Source organism: Trichechus manatus, unplaced genomic scaffold (assembly GCF_000243295.1).
Source record: "Trichechus manatus latirostris isolate Lorelei unplaced genomic scaffold, TriManLat1.0 scaffold00044, whole genome shotgun sequence".
Lineage (NCBI taxonomy): Eukaryota > Metazoa > Chordata > Mammalia > Sirenia > Trichechidae > Trichechus > Trichechus manatus.
The window spans coordinates 8,435,162-8,454,132 of record NW_004443980.1 but is presented as its reverse complement, the minus strand read 5'-3'; the positions used below and the strand labels follow the sequence as shown (position 1 = coordinate 8,454,132).

General features: G+C 38.5%; 1 protein-coding gene across 1 annotated transcript in view; it reads left to right on the top strand.

The window, feature by feature from the left end:
- LRRC63 (leucine rich repeat containing 63) overlaps nt 1-15,806 on the top strand; it is a 50,745-nt gene extending 34,939 nt beyond the window's left edge. Inside the window, exons 7-9 of the mRNA XM_004391374.3 lie at nt 4,258-4,341; nt 13,194-13,433; nt 15,656-15,806. Of these exons, the coding sequence (XP_004391431.2) occupies nt 4,258-4,341; nt 13,194-13,433; nt 15,656-15,806 (475 nt within the window). The remainder of the gene's footprint in view (nt 1-4,257; nt 4,342-13,193; nt 13,434-15,655) is intronic.
- The last annotated feature ends 3,165 nt before the right edge of the window (nt 15,807-18,971 follow it).

Sequence of the window (18,971 nt, the reverse complement as noted above, 5' to 3'; positions counted from 1 at the left end):
ACAGCTGCTAGCCAAAAGGTCAGCAGTTCAAATCCACCAGGTACTTCTTGGAAACTCTATGGGGCAATTCTACTCTGTCCTGTAGGGTCACTATGAGTTGGAATCAACTCCCAGGCAACGAGTTTTTTTTTATACTAATCCATGTATACACACAGATCTATAATTGTTTCTGTATCTGTTCATCTAGATATAAAGCTAAATATGAGTTCATACTGGATAATTACATACTTTAAATAACTGTAACTGTCATTTAAACAAAATGTAAAAATTCCTAAAGCAACTAAAACTTGATACTAACTAAAGGGTCAACATTTTGTTCATTGCATAGGGGTTGGGCAGATGAGTATGAACAATTGGATATAGTCGAAGAGTGTTAAGAAGTTATTTAAAAAAAAATTGTGTTTCTAAAATGAAGGACTATATTTTGATTAAATAACATAGGATATGTATGCACATCTTCAGCATACTGAGGCCAAGAATGAAAAATGTAATGGGAGAACTTAACTTCATGGACCTCAGAGACTTAGAGCAAGCTCAGACATAAGTAAAAATGTTCATTTGCAGAGCTTGTTAAATGCAGACTTACCTTAAGAGCGCTTATACAGTGAGCCACGAGGGTGCTGAATTCTTTCTATTTAAGAGTTAATTGTTGTCAAAACTCTAGCCTGAGAAGCAAAGAAGACCTGACACAGAGTGGCTGGACTTGGAGGAGCAATTGGATGAAACTGAGTGACACCCAGAGAACCTAACAATGATGTAAAATATTTGAGAGAGTTGTGGCTCCATGCGAATTCTATAGTTAGGATGTTATTACTGTCCCAGGCAGTTGCGCTGATTTGTTTTGAATCTTATATTTCATTCTTGTAATCAATTCAGTGGATTTATGAAGTATCTACTGTGTGCTCCTCAGGAAATCACAATCTATCAGGGGAAAGCAAACAATCGAATAGAATCAGGTAAAATAATGGAGATGCGCATCATACAATTTGAGAGTTCCAAAGATTGGCGTGGATCTCATTCTGGAGAGTATGAGATGGCTCTCTGAAAGAGGTGACATTTGATCCAAGTGCAACTGAGTATGAATTAGCCAGGTTAAAGGGAAGAGAGTTGGGCTGGTGATGGGTGGATATTTCTCCATGTAGAGTGACAACATATTTGCAAAGAAAAATGTGAAGCAACATATACAATGTAGGATGGTAAATACTTACAGTTTGGTGTTTTGGGAGCTTAGAGAGCCAGGTTGAGTTTTTACAGATGAACCTGGTGAGGTAAGTGGGGACCAGATCACCCATGGGCCTTGTGAGCCAGGGTTAAAAACTTGTGCTTTTTATGCTGTATGCCATTAAAGCCACAGGGGAGAGGTGGAGTCAGGCTTACATTTAAGCACATGGTGGTGGCAATGTGGAGGATGGATGTGAGGGGATGAAACTGAATTCGACATGACCAGCTAGGGGACTATCATAGTAATCCAGGCAAGCAATGAAAAGAACTTGGACCAGGGCAGTGGTAGTAAGCACAGAAGAGAGGAAACAGATTGTTAAGAAACTGAAGTAGAATCTGCAAGATCTGGTGTTGATTAGACAAAGAGGGTATAGGGAAAGGAAGAGTTAAGGTGATGCCTAGATTTCAATCATGGAAAGTATATTTATTGTTGTGCATCTGAGCTGCCATCGAGTTGGCCTGCTACTCATGGTGACCCCATGCACACTGAATGAAATGCTACCTGGTCCTGTGCCATCCCTATGATGGGTTGTTGGATAGGAACGTTGTGATCCATAGGGTTTTCATTCGCTGATTTTCGGGAGCAGATTTTCCTAGTCGATCTTAGTCTGTTCAGCATGATAGCAACATGTAGGCCTCCACTGACAGATGTGTGGCTGCACATGAGGTGCATTGGCCAGGAATTAAACCCTGGTCTCTGGCATGCAAGGCGAGAATTCTACCGCTGAAGCACCATTACCCTCAGATATTTATTATTTACTAAATTATAGGCTCTGTGCTAGGATTTGGGTTTACAATGGTAAATGAAAGTGGCATGATCCTTTCCCTCTCAGGGTTTAGAATCCAGGGAAGGATACAGGAATTTTAACAAAACACTCCAATAAATACATAAATATAAAACAGTAAAGGCTCTGCCTGAAAAAAAAAATAAGAAAGATATAGGAGGGACATGAATTAAATTGTGGTGCTAAGAAAGGTTTATCTGAGGAAGTGGCATTTAAACAGAAACAAGCCCAGGTCAAAAATGGGGAAAAGAATATTTCATACAGTGGGAATAACGTGGGAGACAGATAAGAGCTTTAAAAGTTGACAGAAAGCCAGGGTGGCTTAGGGTATAATGAGTGTGTGCCCCAACATGAGGTTCAAGAGTTAGGCAGGGGCTACATCTCATAAAGCTTTAGAGGCCATATGAAGAAATTTACATTTTATTCCAAGTGCAGTGAGAAACCGTTGATGGGTTTTATGCAGGAGGGTGACAAGATTAAAGATGAGTAGGTTCCAGGGAAGGAAAACGAGGAGTTCCATTTTAGGTTAACATGTTGATTTTGAGTTGTGTTGTCCATTACACAATTGGATTTAGGTATATTAAACTCACAGAAAAGTTTTGTGCTGATGATTGAGGTTTTGAGTTACCAGTATATAGTAGTGGAAACCGAGGAGAATCTGTACAGCAATCTGCTGAGGACATACTCCTGCAGAAAACACCAAGATTTCAGGTACAGACAAAGGAAGAAGAAATTAGAAAGACAGAAAAAATGCTCAAATTGCATAAAGAGAACCAGGAATATCATGGAAACCAAGTGAGTGGATTATTTCAAAAAAGAAGGATGATCAACAGTGTCAAATACAATAGAGGAATTTAGTAAGACTAAAACTGAGAATGGTTTCAGTGGAATGGTGAGAACAAAAGCCAGTTTGCAGTGAGTTGAGGCAGAACGGGAGGAGAGAAGCATTTAGTACTGTGTGTAGACCACTCTGGAGAAATTTGGATGCAATGGGGGAAGGGAGAGATTAGATAAAAGCTAAAGGGAAACTGAGATCTTAGAAACTTTTATTTTTTGTTTTTTAAAGACTTAGGCATATTCATAGGATGATGGAAAGGAGCCAGCAGGGGATAGATTAAGGATATGGAAGGATGATATATGGTGCAAAATGTCACAGGAGGTGGGAGGGAAAGGGGTCATGGGCACAAGGGGAGAGCCTAGTGTTGAACAGGAGTGACCCTCATCTGCTAAGACTGGAGATAGGACTAAGAAGGGATATGGAAAATATGCAGTTACATGGGTAAGAAGAGGAAATTAACTCTGCCAACAAAGATTCATTTAGCTCCTACTATGTATCAGTGGGAGCCCTGGTGGCGAAGTGATTAAGAGCTCAGGCTGCTAACCAAAAAGGTCAGCAGTTCGAATCCACCAGCCGCTCCTTGGAAACCCCTATGGGGCAGTTCTACTCTGTCCTATAGAGTCACTATAGGGTCGCTATGAGTCAGAATCAACTCATCGGCACACAACAACATGCATCAGTTAAAAGGAGTCCTGGTGGCACAATGGTTAAAGTGCTTGGCTGTCAACTGAAAGGTCGGTGGTTCGAACCCACCAGACACTCCTCAGGAGAAAGATGCAGCAGCCTGGTTCTGTAAAAATTTACAGCCTTGGAAACCCTATGAGGGCAATTCTACTCTGTCCTGTAGGGTCGCTATGAGTCGGAGATGGCAACGGGTTTTGGTTTTGGTTTATATTCAAAGAGGAGGATGTTTACTCAGGATTTTGATGAATGTCATGCCTTAGCCCTTCAGTCCCAGTCTTCAAGAAGCAACTCCCCTCTTCCCCACATTCCCCCCACTCCCTGCCATCCCAGACAGAGCTCTCTGTGTTATAGAGTCTTTGTGTTCTTTGCTTCTTTTAAGTTCTTAACAGAAAAAAAGACCAAAGATTCTTCACTAGGAAAATCCTTACTGCAACCAAGAAAAAAATGCATCTAAATGTTAAGAATTTCTCAGGTGCCTTTTCTAGATGGCACTTTATCCACTCTAACCATCTGAAATCAGTATGAATGGATAGAGGAATAATTTCTAGAAACTTTCATGGAATTACATCATCCATAATGAAAAGAAGTCTATATAAATTTCAAGATCTTAGAAAAATACAGTTTCACTATACTTCTACATATTTACTTGAGTATTTAATCCTTTATTGATTGCCAGTGAATAACAAACGTATAATCGTTTTTACAATTCATTTTCTTTTCCTATTAAAGGTTATTCACCTTGTCCTATCTTGAGGAACTTGATATTTCCTACAATGACGTTTCTTCTATTCCAGATGAAATCAAGAAACTCAGGTATTTTGAAAGTAGTAAGCACACCTGAAGTCATATGCCCCTTAAGGCTATCTCTGGTGACTATTGTAATAGAGAAGATTGAGTCCTTTCATTTATCTAAAATCCATAAAATGTACTATGTGAAGCATAATATTTACCAGAAATGTAATTTAAGTGATTGGTGCACAGTATTTTTAAGACATAACATTTTTAATCAAATGACAAGCTACCTTTGTCCATTTTTTCTGTGTGTGCGCATGTGTAGCACTTACCAGTTTTATTCATTTTTTGTAAGAAAATACATATACACAAAATGCTAATAACACAGAGTGTAATTTAATGCTGACCTCTGATTCTTTCTCACATTAATAAGAAAACTCTCCAAAGTTCATCTGTGTCTATGTCATGACCATATTATTTTAATTATGAATTTAGAGTAATTTTATTTTATTGTAGAAAAATAAAAAAATTTGCCATTTTGACCATTTTTAAGTGTACAATTCAGTGAGAGTGTTATATTCACCATATTGTGCAACCATCGCCATAGAGTAATTTCTATTATCTACTAGGGAGATTATCTGTCAATAATAATCCCTTAATTATTCTCTCTTAGATCATGAACTTTAAGACTGTTTAATACAATTCCCAACTCCTCCTCATAAACACAAAGTTGGGATTTTACTTGAAATTGCCTTGAGTTTACAGATGAATTTCAAATAGTTTATATTTTTAATGATAATAAATCTTTTCATCCTAAAACATAGTATATATTTTCGTTTGTTTGGATCTTATTTTATGTTCTTCGTAAGAATTTATGACTCGCCTCATGGAAGTCCTTTATCTCTCTTGCTAAACTTCCCTAAGTATTTCATAACAATGTTGCTACAATGAATGTAATTTTTTTTTCTAATTTCCATTTCTAGCTGACTATCGCCAGTTCAAAATAGAGAAGAGCTGTGTCTTTCTTTACATTAATTTAAAATCAGGCCATGTAACCAAATTCTCTTAATTAGTTCTGGTTGAGTCTTTCTAGATTTTCTTTGGTTTTTCAGAAACAACAATCTTTTCAGCAAAATGAGATAGTTTTATCTCTGCTTTTCTAATATTTATACCAATTATTTCGTTTCCCATGTGACAATCTCTGTATTTTAATAGAATTCAGTCTGTTTACATTTGTTATGACTGACATATCTAATTTTATACTTTTCATTTACTTTCTCCTTTTCCTATTTCCTTGTTTTCTGTGATTTGTTCCCTTTGTCCCCTCATTGCTAATTCTGAAGTTCTACTATGCTTTGCCAAGCTATTACCATATTTTTACACAAATAATGTGTGCTTCTACATTTGTTTGCCAACCTCTCCCTCCCCCTGTGAGGTATTTTCATAAGTGCCACTATGCCAATTTTTTTTACATGTTGCTGTAAAAAAAAAATTGGCATAATGTGCTTACGAAAATACCTCACAAGGGGAGGGCGTGGTTGGCAAACGTAGAAGGTGCACGTTATTTGCATAAAAATATGGTACTAGCTATCTTTTCTAAGACTCATAATCAAACACATTTTTCCTTATTAATTTTTAAAGCAAGGTAAAATCCACACCCCTACCATGATGGTCTCTCCCAGCTGCTGCCTTCCACCAATATCTGGGACTGTTTAATACCTTTATTTTCATACTCTCCCTCCAAACTCATCTGCCCTTCATCTAACTTTAGGTTTTGCTGAGATAGTTTAGGAAATTTTGTTTCAGATTCTCATTATTATTTTCCTTTGCATTGTCTCTTTTTATTTAAAGAATATTTAGCACTATAGTTTCACATTTACAATCACCCTTCATTTATATTTGTTGGTCTTGTTGTTCACTGCTGTGGAGTCAGCCTGGACTCATGGCGACCCCATGCACAACTGAATGAAAGGCTGCCTGGTCCTGTGCCATCCCCACGACTGGTTGTGGATCAGACTATTGTGATCCATAGGGTATTTATTGGCTGATTTTCGGAAGTAGATCATCAGGCCTTTCTTCCTAGTCCATCTTAGTCTCGAAGCTCCATTGAAACCTGTTCAGCATCATAGCAACACTATGTATTTTAAGACTTATTGCTTATTGCTGTTTTCTCTCCTCTTTCATCTCATCCTAAATTTACAGATATCTCTTTTGATTCATTGGCTGTTTAAAGGTTTTTCTTAAGTATTTTCCTCAGATGGAGGAAATCTTTAAATGATGTCTCAGTTGGGTGGACAGTCTTTTCCCAAGTAGTATCAATCATCACCTCCTTCTCTAGCTGCCAGCATTGTAGATGAGGCACCTGATGCCAATTTGATTCCCTTTTCTTTGTAAGTAGCTCCTATTTTTATCTGGAAAGACTAAGATTTTCTCAAAATCCTTGACCTTCAGGATTTTGTCAGGATAGGCTTAAGAATGTGTCCTTTTTTTTTTTTAAACCAATCTTACCTGGAATTCTTTTAACTCTCATCAGCATATTCAAACTTTTCTTTTTTTAAGTTCAGGGATATTTTCTTCTATAATTTGTTACTATAATGCCTCTCCTTCCTCTGTCTCATTTTCTCTTCCTGAAACTCCTATTATTTATATATTAGGTTTCCTTGATCTGTTTTCCATGGCACCTATATTTGCAGCCATATTTTCCTCATAATTATTTAAAATATGTCTTCACCCTGGTTTGAAGCATTTCTTCTACATATGTCTATCAGTTTGTCTTACTGTGGTGGCTTGTGTGTTGCTGTGATGCTAGAAGCTATGCCACCAGTATTTCAAATATCAGCAGGGTCACCCATGGTGGACAGGTTTCAGCACAGCTTTCAGACTAAGAAAGACTACAGAGAAGGACCTGGCGGTCCACATCTGAAAAAATTGGCCAGTGAAAACTTTATGAATAACAGCAGAATATTGTCTGGTATAGTGCGGGAAGATGAGCCACTCAGGTTGGAAGGCACTCAAAACACAACTGCCTCAAAATAGAGTCGACCTTAATGACGTAGATGGAGTCAAGATTTTGGGAGCTTCATTTACTGATGTGGGATGACTCAAAATGAGAAGAAACAGCTGCAAACATCCATTAATAATTGGAACATGGAATGTACAAAGTATGAATCTTGGAAAATTGGAAATTATCACAAATCAAATGGAACACATAAAGATTGATAGCCTGGGCATTAGTGAGCTGAAATGGACTGGTATTGGCCATTTTGAATCGGACAATCATATAGTCTACTATGCTAGGAATGACAATTGGAAGAGGAATGGCATCACCTTCATTGTCAAAGAGAACATTTCAAGATCTATCCTGAAGTACAACGCCATCAGTGATAGGATAATATCCATATGCCTACAATTAAGACCAGTTAATACGACTATTACTCAAATTTACACACCAACCACTCGTGCCAAAGATGAGGAAATTGAAGATTTTTAACAACTTTTGCAGTCCAAAGTTGATCAAACATGCAATCAAGATGCATTGATAATTACTGGTGATTGGAATGCAGAAGTTGGTAACAAAAAGGATTGGTAGTTGGAAAATATGACCTTGGTGATAGAAACGACTTGGGAGATTGCATGTTAGAAATTTACAAGACAACGACTTCTTCATTGCAAATACCTTTTTTCAACATCATAAATGACAGCTATACATATGGACCTCTCCAGATGGAATACACATGAATCAAATCAACTACATCTGTGGAAAGAGACATGGAGAAGCTCAATATCATCAGTCAGAACAAGGCCAAGGCCAGGGGCCAACTGTGGAACAGACCATCAATTGCTCAGATGCAAGTTCAAGTTGAAGCTGAAGATAATTAGAGCAAGTCCAGGAGAGCCAAAATATGACCTTGAGTATATCTCACCTGAATTTAGAGACCATCTCAAGAATAGGTTTGACGCATTGAACAATAATGACTGAAGACCAGACAAGTTGTGGAATGACATCAAGGACATCATACACAAAGAAAGCAAAAGGAAAGACAGGAAAGAAAGAAAAGACCAAAATAGATGTCAGAAGAAACTCTGAAACTTACTCTTAAACGAAGGGTAAACTAAAGCAAATGGAAGAAACGATGAAATAAAAGAGTTGAACAGAAGATTTTAAAAGGCCGTTCAAGAAGACAAAGTAAAGTATTATAATTAAATGTTCGAAATGTTCAAAAGGGAAGAACATAGTCAGCATTTCTCAAGCTGAAAGAACTGAAGAAAAAATTCAAGCCTTGAGTTGCAATATTGAAAGATTCAATGGGCAAAATATTGAACGATGCAGGAAGCATCAAAAGAAGATTGTACACAGAGTCACTGTACTGAAAAGAATTGGTCAATGTTCAGCCATTTCAGGAGGTAGCATATGAGCAAGAATTGATGGTACTGAAGGAAGAAGTCCAAGCTGCGCTGAAGCGAATGGCGAAAAACAAAGCTCCAGGAATTGATGGAATACCAGTTGAGATATTTCAGCAAACAGATGCAGCACTGGAGGTGCTCATTCATCTATGTCAAGAAATTTGGAAGACAGCTTCCTGGCCAACCGACTGGAAGAGACCCATATTTGTGCCCATTGCAAATAAAAGTGATCTAACAATGCAGAAATCATCGCACAATATCATTAACATCACACACGAGTAAAATTTTGCTGAAGATCTTTCAAAAGTGGTTGCAGGAGTGCATCAGGAGGGAACTGCCAGAAATTCAAGCTGTATTCAGAACAGAAAGCGGAGCAAGGAATATCATTTCTGATGTCAGATGGATCTTAGCTGAAAGCAGAGAATACCAGAAAGATGTTTATCTGTGTTTTATTGACTATGCAAAGGCATTCGACTGTGTGTATCAAAACAAATTATGGATAACACTGCGAAGAATGGGAATTCCAGAACTCTTAAGTGTGCTCATGAGGAACCTGTACATAGACCAAGAGGCAGTCGTTAGAACAGAACGAGGGGACACTGTGTGACTTAACGTCAGGAAAGGTTTGTGTCAGGGTTATATCCTTTCACGATACTTATTCAATCTGTATGCCGAGCAAATAATCTGAGAAGCTGGACTATATTAAGAAGAATGCAGCAAAAAGATTGGAGGAAGACTCGTTAACAACCTATGATATGCAGATTATACAACCTTGCTTGCTGAAGGTGAAGAAAAGTTGAAGCACTTACTGATGAAGATCAAAGACTACAGCCTTCAGTGTAGATTGCACCTCAATATAAAGAAAACAAAAATCCTCACAACTGGACCAATAAGCAACATTATGATAAATGGAGAAAATATTGAAGTTGTCAAGGATTTCATTTTACTTAGATCCACAGTCAACACCCATGGAAGCAGCAGTCAAGAAATTAAATGATGTATTGCACTGGGCAAATCTGCTGCAAAAGACCTCTTTCAACTGTTGAAAAACAAAAATGTCACTTTGAGGACTAAGGTGCACCTGACCCAAGCCATGATATTTTCAATCTCCTCATATGCATAGGAAAGCTGGGCAATGAGTAAGGGAGACCAAAGAAGGATTGATGCCTTTGAGTTGTGGTGTTGGCAAAGAATATTGAGTATAGCATGGACTGCCAGAAGAACAAACAAATCTGTCTTGGAAGAAGTACAGCCAGAATGCTTCTTAGAAACAAGGATGGGGAGATTTCATCTCACATACTTTGGACATGTTATCAGGAGGGACCAGTCCCTGGAAGAGGACATCATGCTTGGTAAAGTAGAGGGTCAGTGAAAGAGAGGAAGACGCTCAACGAGATGGATTAACACAGTGGCTGCAACAACGGGTACAAGCATAACAACTATTTGAGGAAGGCACAGGACTGGGTAGTGTTTCATTCTGCTGTACATAGAGTTGCTATGAGTTGGAACTGACTTCATGGCACCTAACAACAACAACTTTTACTTTGTCATTGCCTCTAATTCAGATCTCCGCAAAGACCATCTGCTCCATGAGTTCATCCACTTAATTTTTTAGTTTTACAATTTACACTGTTTGGTTCCAGAAAGTCTTATGTGCTTTTGGGCTCTGTTTGAATCTTAAGTGGGTTTTTTTCCCCAGTATCTTATCTGTCTCTCCTCAGAATCTGCTTGCCTCAGGAATACTGTTCTGTGTGTTTTGCTTGTTTTTCTTTCCTGGTTGGTCCATCTTCTGCTCAGGTCTCATGGTAGTCACAGAGGACCATTCAGAGCCCTGAGAATGTCAGTAGTGAGCCAGGAGGAAGTTTCTTTGCTCCCAGGATGCTCTGCAGCAAAGAATGTCTAAACAAGGAGCTCTACCAGCTTTAAGGATTGTTTAGGCTGTGTACCAATTGCTGTAGGGTAGATTCTGATGCATGGTGACCCCATGTGTGTCAGAGTAGAACTGCGCTTCATAGGGTTTTCACAGGCTGATTTTTCAGAAATAGATTGCCATGTCTTTCTTCCAAGGTGGTTCTGGGTGGACTCAAACCTCCCACCTTTCGGTTAACAGCTGAGCGCTTAACCATTTGCACTATTCAGGGACTCCTTAGTCTGTTTAATTCCCCACCAAACTCACTGTGGGAGAGGGAGCACCCAAACTGGCAGGTCTTCTAAGGTAAACCAACTCAGACAGGGGCAGCCTAGCCCAGGGGTGTTCTGGGGACCTTCGCCAGCATTGTCCCTGAGTCCCCCCGCCCCCCACACGCTTGTTCTGATTGTCCATTTAGGGTTTTCTAATGCTGGTCCCTAGGCTTGTGTCAGATACAGAGGAGAAAAGGGATCACACCAGCTCCCTCTTTTAGGGCCCAAGCAGAGCCTGGGGTCTCACTTACATTTTACAGACCATGAGAGGTCCACCAGCCAAAATGGGTTGAAGGAAGAAGATTACCTGGAATGCCATCTTCCTCATCTCATTGTTTTAAATACTAGTTTGACCGTATTTTGGAGCCCTGGTGGTGCAGTGGTCAAGAGTTCAGCTGCTAACCAAAATGTCAGCAGTTGAAATCCACCAGCCGCTCCTTGGAAACCCTAGGGGGCAGTTCTGCTTTGTCCTGTAGCGTCAGTATGAGTCAGAATCAACTCAACAGCAACAAGTTTTGACTGTATTTTAATACTGTCAGCAGGAGTCATAATTAAAGGACTTAAACTACGTGAGTAAAAGATGTGAAACTAGACTGTACACAAGAATCTAGAGGTTCCCAGATGCCCTTTACCTAAAGTCCGTATTGCAGCCTCTTCACCCCAAATGCATTTGCAAGTGGAACTAGCCTTTGATTTGATTTTTATATGTCCCTCATGAATGGATACTTTTCTGTCTGCTTCCAGCACTAATTAGAAAGGAGATAAGTAACTGTTCAAAAAACCATTGAGAGAAGTGGCATACAAGTAGAAAATTAGTAGTGTTGGTTTTCTTTGAATAAAGAAATAAGAGTTACTGACCCACAAAAAACCAGGACTCAGGTGATGAAAAGCCAACACATACCCACCACAAAACACATTTTGATAGTGTAAATTTCACTGTTTTGATTGAGGTCATATAAAAAATACCCATTGATATTCAGTTTGTCTATGAAAATATATTCTTTCTGTGTAACATTATACTACAAACCAAAAAACCAAACCCATTATCGTTGAGTTAATTCTGACTCATAGTGACCTAATAGTGCACGGTAGAACTGCCCCATAGGGTTTCCAAGGCTGTAATCTTTCCAGAAGCAGACTGCCACATCTTTCTCCCATGGAGTGGCTGGTAGGTTCAAACCACCAACCTTTTAGTTAACAGTCGGGTGCTTAACTACTCACCCCCAGGGCTCCTACTTTATTATACTATAAAACCAAAAAACCAAACCCGTTGCCATCTAGTCAATCCCAACTCATAGCAAGCCTATAGGACAGAGTAGAACTTCCCCATAGGATTTCCAAGGAGCAGCTGGTAGATTCGAATTGCTGACTTTTTGATTAGCAGCTGAGCTTTTAACCACTGCACCAACAGGGCACCTTATTATACTATACCATATCTATATTGGAGTCCTGGTGGTGCAGTGGTTAAAAGCTCAGCTGCTAACTAAAAGGTCGGCAGCTCAAATCCACCAGTCACTCCTTGGAAACCCTGTGGGGCAGTTCTACTCTGTCCTATAAGGTCTCTATGAGTCAGAATCGACTTGACAGAAATGGGTTTGGTTTTGGTTTATACGTATACTGTTTGAATCTTGGTGGCACAGTGGTTAAGAGCTCAGCTGCTAACCAAAAGGTTGGCAGTTGGGATTCATCAGCCACTCCTTGGAAACCCTGTGGGGCAGTTCTACTCTGTCTTATAGGGTCACTGTGAGTAGGAATCGACTATGAGTAGCAATCAATTTGACGGCAACAGGTTTGGTTTTTTTGGTTTTATTTATGGGGAGCACTTGGGTGGCACAAATGGTTCAGTACTCGACTACGAGCCAAAAAGTTGACAGTTCAAACTCACCCAGATGCACCTCAGAAGACAGTCCTGCCATCTACTTCCAAAAGTTCACAGCCTTGAAAACCTTAAGAAGCAGTTCTACTTTGCACACGTGGGGTCACCATGAGTCAGAATCAACTGGACGGCAACTAACAACAACATACTATATTATACCTTATGTAACATATTTATTAGCCTTGCTGTATTTATAGATATTTCTTTTTCCATAGTGATAAGACATGTTGCAAAGACCCAAAACACACACTTTAAATGCACGATTCACACAAATGCACCTAATTGCTTAATAATATATGGTTCACATGCTTTGTAAGTAAAATGTCTTAATTTTAAGAAAATACTTAACTATATGCTTGTATTTTATTGGTAAAAATTTGATATAAGTCTTCAAGAGCATTGGGGCAGAATTTTACTTCAATATTATAAATTGCATGAATACATTTTAAAGTATAGTTTCCTTTATGTGCAGATCACTTGAAAAACTGAACGTGGATGGTAATGATCTGACTTCTTTCCCACCTGGAATTTTGAAGCTGAACCTGAGAAAAATCCAATTTGAGAATAATTACACTCATCCTCATCTTTGGAAAGAGAATTCTTTGAATAGTCCACAGCATCTCACTCACCTCGTTTCTTTGTTCTTTTTCAAAAATGATCTACATAGATATCATGATGTGATCCCAGAAGAAATTCAAAAGTTACTAAAATGGTGAGCAAACTTTATGCAAAATGCACTTTTAGGCCTTTAAAATGTTCTTTGTTACAGGCCCAGATGACAGTTTTACTGTTAACGCACACACACACAATTCCTCAAATTGCCCCTCTGGTTTCTCAGGCATAAAAATGTAGTCTGAAATTTGTCTCATTTTCTAATATTCTCAAGCTATTACTTAAATCCAGTGTAAAATGAGGATTGCTGAGATGTAGCTGACAGTATCTGTACAGCTACCACATAAATCAAGGAGCCTCGTGGTGCAGCAGTTAAAGCGCTCAGCTGCTAACTGAAATGTCAGCAGTTCAAACCCCCCAGCCACTCCGCCAGAGGAAGATGTGGCGGTCTGCTTCTGTAAAGATTTACAGCCTTGGAAACCCTATGGGACAGTTCTACTCTGTCCTCTAAGGTCACTATGAGTCTCTTCTAGGACAGTATGAAGAGCTCTAGTGGCACAAATGGTTAAGCGCTTAGCTGCTAACTGAAAGGTTGGCAGTTTGAACCCACCCAGCAGCTCCTCAGGAAAAAGACCTGGTGATCTGCTTTCATAAACATTACAGCCAAGAAAACCTTATGGGGCAGTTCTACACTGCCACATGAAGTCACTATGAATTGGAATCAACTCCACGGCACCCACCAATAACAAGAGAGTATGAGAGCCGCTGATGGCCCTCCTTCTCGCCAAACTTTGTATTGTCAGATTCTTACATTTTTACCCATCTAATGATTGTAAAATGGTATTTCTTTGCTATCTTATTTGTTTTCCATGATACTAGTGAGACTGAGAAACTTTTCCTATGTTCTCTGGACATTTAGGTTTCTTCTCCTGTGAACTGTCTGTTCATGTGCTAGTATTAATGTACTAATGGGTTGTCATTTTTTTTAACTGATTGTGAGCATTTTAAAATATATTATGAATACTAATCCTGTACAGTGTTATGACTGACTATTTATTTATTTAGGATTGGATCCTGCTTTATTGCAGTAACCACACTATGGATAAAATCTTGACATGTAAAATATCATTTAAAGATTATTTTAAAAATAGTCCCTTTATTTTTAAAATGATGTATTTATTTTGAATTATGAAAATAATACACATTATTGTAGAAAATTTGAAAAATACATAAAAACATTATAAAGAAATAAAAAATTTCCTGTGCTCACATTGTCCATGGATAATTGCTGTTTTTCACTTTGGGTCTATCCTTAGAGTCTTTTTTTACTATGCATGAACACATTTTTTGTTTTAGAAAACTAGGATTCTATTATACATTGTAAGAACGGAGTGAAGGCGGCGTCTGACCTTCTCTAACTTCACAAGCGGGAAGGAGAATAAGAATCAACAGCCTAAGGCTGATTCCTTCGAGACGTAGCATCTCTGTCCCATCTTTACCAGTTCTGACACCAACCGTCCCTCTCATGGCACTCTCTACTTCACTGCTCGGCTGGATAATTCATTGCAATGGCCACACAGAACTCAATGATTATGGGGTTTATTAGGGAAGTAACAGGTTACAGTTCAGGTTCAGAAACACTCAGGATGCAGTTCTTCCATCAGGACAGTCTCTGCCTCTCTCTAGCCCCTTGGCCTCTGCCCTGCTCAGGCAAGTGTTACAAAGCTCTTTTAGCTCTTCCAATAAGTGCCCAGAGGCACCCCACTCCACTTTCATGCTCCATGGGCTGAGAAGCCCACTGAGCTGTCTCCTGCCGGTCTCTCCTGCCGTTGTTTCTCTCTGTCTTCAGTGGTTACAGCTCTGTCTCCTAGGATCAAGAGCTTCTCAGTGCAGGGACCCCAGGTCCAAACGACGCAATCTCTTCTCCTGGCTGTTCTTCCTTGGTGGTGGTGGGATCCTCTCTCTGCTCTGGAACTGGCTCTCTTTTAAGGCAAAACTGACCAATCCCCTTGGTGGGCCACAACTGCCTTATTTGCACAGTCTCACCCAGTCACTTGGGTGGGAGTTACAAGACTACGGCTAGAAAGGCCACACAAAAACCATCTATCCAACCACTGACATGTATATCTCCTTTATTGTTTAGCTCTTTTTTCATTTAGTTTCTCACTTGGGTATATCTTATTCCCTCATCTGGATGGTGAGGACACAATCAAGATAAAGGTCATTTTTTGTATGACTTCGAGTCTTGCACAGCATCAAGCACAGTGTTTTTATTTTAGTAGAAATTTATTCAATATTGACTTGATGTTTCCTTCATTTCAGCACTTCCCGTTGCGAATGGTGCCGAGGGCCCATGTTTGGTGAAGGTTTACGCGTCATCCGAGCCTGTGATGTTTTTGGAATAACACAGTTTCCTGTTATGTTCCATGTCTGTTCTTCTTCTTGCTATGTACAAGTAAAGCAAAGCGGTTAGGTTTTTGATACTATTTCTGGTAAAAAAAAAAAAAAAAGTAATGCTAAGTTATGAGTTGACAAGAAAATGAGAGTCTATCATTCCCACTGTAAAAGCCAATAAAGTCTGTGTAGATAGTAATTTATCTCTTTGAAAAGACAGGTTCTGTATGGAAGACATAGGTTTCTTCTCATCTGAATCATCTGTGTAATCCCAGCACCTTATGAAAGTCTGTAATTGTTATCAGAGTGTTGCAGAAAAAGTATTCAAGAAGGATTTTAAGGCTCCTTAGATTTCAGTCAAGATCTAGAAAATTTCTTTCAGTGCATGTCTACTATAAAAATAAAAATGTTAGAATCCTTTGCAGAAAGGACCGTATCTTACAACTGGTCTTTCCATGCATCTGTTCTAAGTGAGGAAATAAACATGTAAATGTCACCAGTAGGGTTTGTGGCTCATATGGATTCAAAGTCATACATCCAAGTTCTCAATGTTCGTGCATTTCTGTGAAAATCTGTCCAGGGCCAAACATCTCAATTGTGAATTGTTTTTGGGAATAAAAGATTGATTCCAGGCCCAATTTTAGTTGTTTGAATTCATTACCCAAGCTCTTAGAAAACCGGTACAATCCCTAACAGCCACCTTGACCCTAATCTCATAAAACTGAGATTCTGGGCATTGGTCTGATCCCACAGGCTAGCACGAGCATTCACCAAGGCCTTTAGTAATAGCACAACAAGAAAATGGAGCAAAACTTACAAAATCATATTGCAAAGCATCATGGAAATACAATATAATTTGAGGCTTTAAAAATTAATGTTTGGTAAGAGTAATGTAAAAGAACATTTTGATATAACAAAAAATTTTAGAAGTGCATGTAACTATTTCATATATGGCACACCTTTTATGTACTATTATCTCAAATCTAAAGCATCATTGCTAATTAAACTTGGTGAAGTGAACTAATTTAAGTATGTAATGCTATATTATCATTAGAAAATGTCAGAAAATACACACTGTGTCAGGTATGTGTGTATCATTTAATAACACCATTGAAATCAAAGACTAAATAAACCAGGCAGAATAATTTTTCTGTTGATTTTAATAAATTGAGATGCTTACATTCTCCTTGAGACTTGGTTTGATTTTAAGCAGTAATAGGTAAACTTTGCCTAAGAAGTATGCACTGTATTCTCCACCAAAAGAATAAAAATATTTATAATAGGAGAAGTAACTGCCCTATCACATGTATAATACAGAAGGGGATAGTTATAGCAAGATAATAAATTCATTAAACATATACCACAATTAGAAAACAAGAGAAAAAATAAGATTAAATACTAGTGACAAGTACTCTTAATAATCACCCTGGCCACTGACATATTTCTTGGGGGAAAAAATATATTCATTCATTCAAGAAATGTTGGGTTTTGGTTTGAGTAACTGGGTGGTGTCACACTGAGATAGGAATAAATGAGAATAGGTTTCAAGGGGAAATGACTATCTTAGAGGCACTGCACGGAAACAAATTTCAGGTATATATCACAATCACAATCTCATTATCTTATTTTCCCATGGTTAGAGTAAACCCTGAAATCTAAGTGATTTCTTACAGAACTTTAAAAAGTAACTTAGAGTGTGTTTTTTCTTAATAAGAAGGTGAGACATAATTATTACAGAAATATTAGAAAGTACAATTAAGCCTAAGAAGAAAAATACAGAATTCCTTGTAATCCCACGCCCAATTAAAATCAGAAATAATTTTGACATGTAGATGTGTGTGTGGACACTCACATTTATATAACATATTAGTCTTTTTAAAAATGTATTATCTGCCTCATACCACACACAAAAGTTAATGTGAAAATAGACTATAGTAAGTTAAAAATGTATACTATAAATGCTAAAGCCAACCCCTTAAAAAAGGTATAACTAATAAGCCAAAAATAATAAATAAATGAAATCTTCAAAAATAATCTAAAAGGAAGCAGATGAAGAAGGAGGAAGGGGAACAAATAATAGATTGGACTAATCAAACACAAATAGCAAGATGCTAGATTTAAACCCAACCATATCAATAATCATTGTAAATGTAAATGGTCTAAACACTCCAATTTAAAAGGCAGAAATTGTAAGACTGGATTAAAAAACAACTCTCAACTATATTCTGCCTGCAAGAAACCCCTCTTGAACATAAAAACACAAATGGATTAAAAGCAAAAGGATAGTATAATGGTTAGTCTTATGTATAAACGTGACTAAGCTGTGTTGTTGTTAGATGCTGTCAAGTTGACTCTGACTCATGGTGCATAATACATAATACAACAGAGCAGATGACCTTTTGAACAATGAAATGTTGCCCAGTCTTGCATTATCTTCACAATTGCCAGCATGTTTGAGTCCATCATTTCTGCTATTGTGCCAATCTGTCTCACCAAGGGTCTCCCTCCCCTTTTCTGGCCCTCTACTTCACCAAGCACAATATCTACCTCCAGCAACTGGTCTTTCCTGATGACATGTCCAAAGCAAGGGAGTCAGACACTATTCTGTTGTGATCTGTAAGGTTTTCATTGGCTAATTTCGGAAGTAGATAGCCAGTCCTTTCTTCATAGTCTGTCTTAGTCTGGAAGCTCAGCTGAAACCTGTTTACCACGAGTGACACTGCAGGTATTTGAAATACTGGCGGCATACCGTCCAGCGTCATAACCACATGCAGTCACAACATTAACACAAACTGACGGATGGGTCATGGGCTAAGCTCTAGAACACAGTTATTTAATCAAACCCTAATATAGGTGTTGCCATGAGTGAAGGTATTTTGTAAATGTGGTTAATATCTACAATCAATTGCCTTTAAGTAAAGGAGATTACCTTGGTAATGTGAGTGGGCTTAATCAAATCTGTTGAAAGCTTTAAGAGCAAAAATTGAGGTTTCCTGGAGAAGAAGAAATTCTACCTCAAGACTGAAGCATAAGGAAGGCGGAGCCAATATGGTGCTGTAGATAGAAGCACCATGCCATCCCTCCACAGCAAAGACCCAAAAAACTAAAACAGAGACAAATGTCAGTCCTGGAACCCTAAGCATCAAATGAAGAGATAAAGAACTCACCCAAGCACCAAATGGAGTAATAAACTGACAGAGAACAAACAGTGAGGAGAAATACATGCAGAGGTCCCCTATCAGCT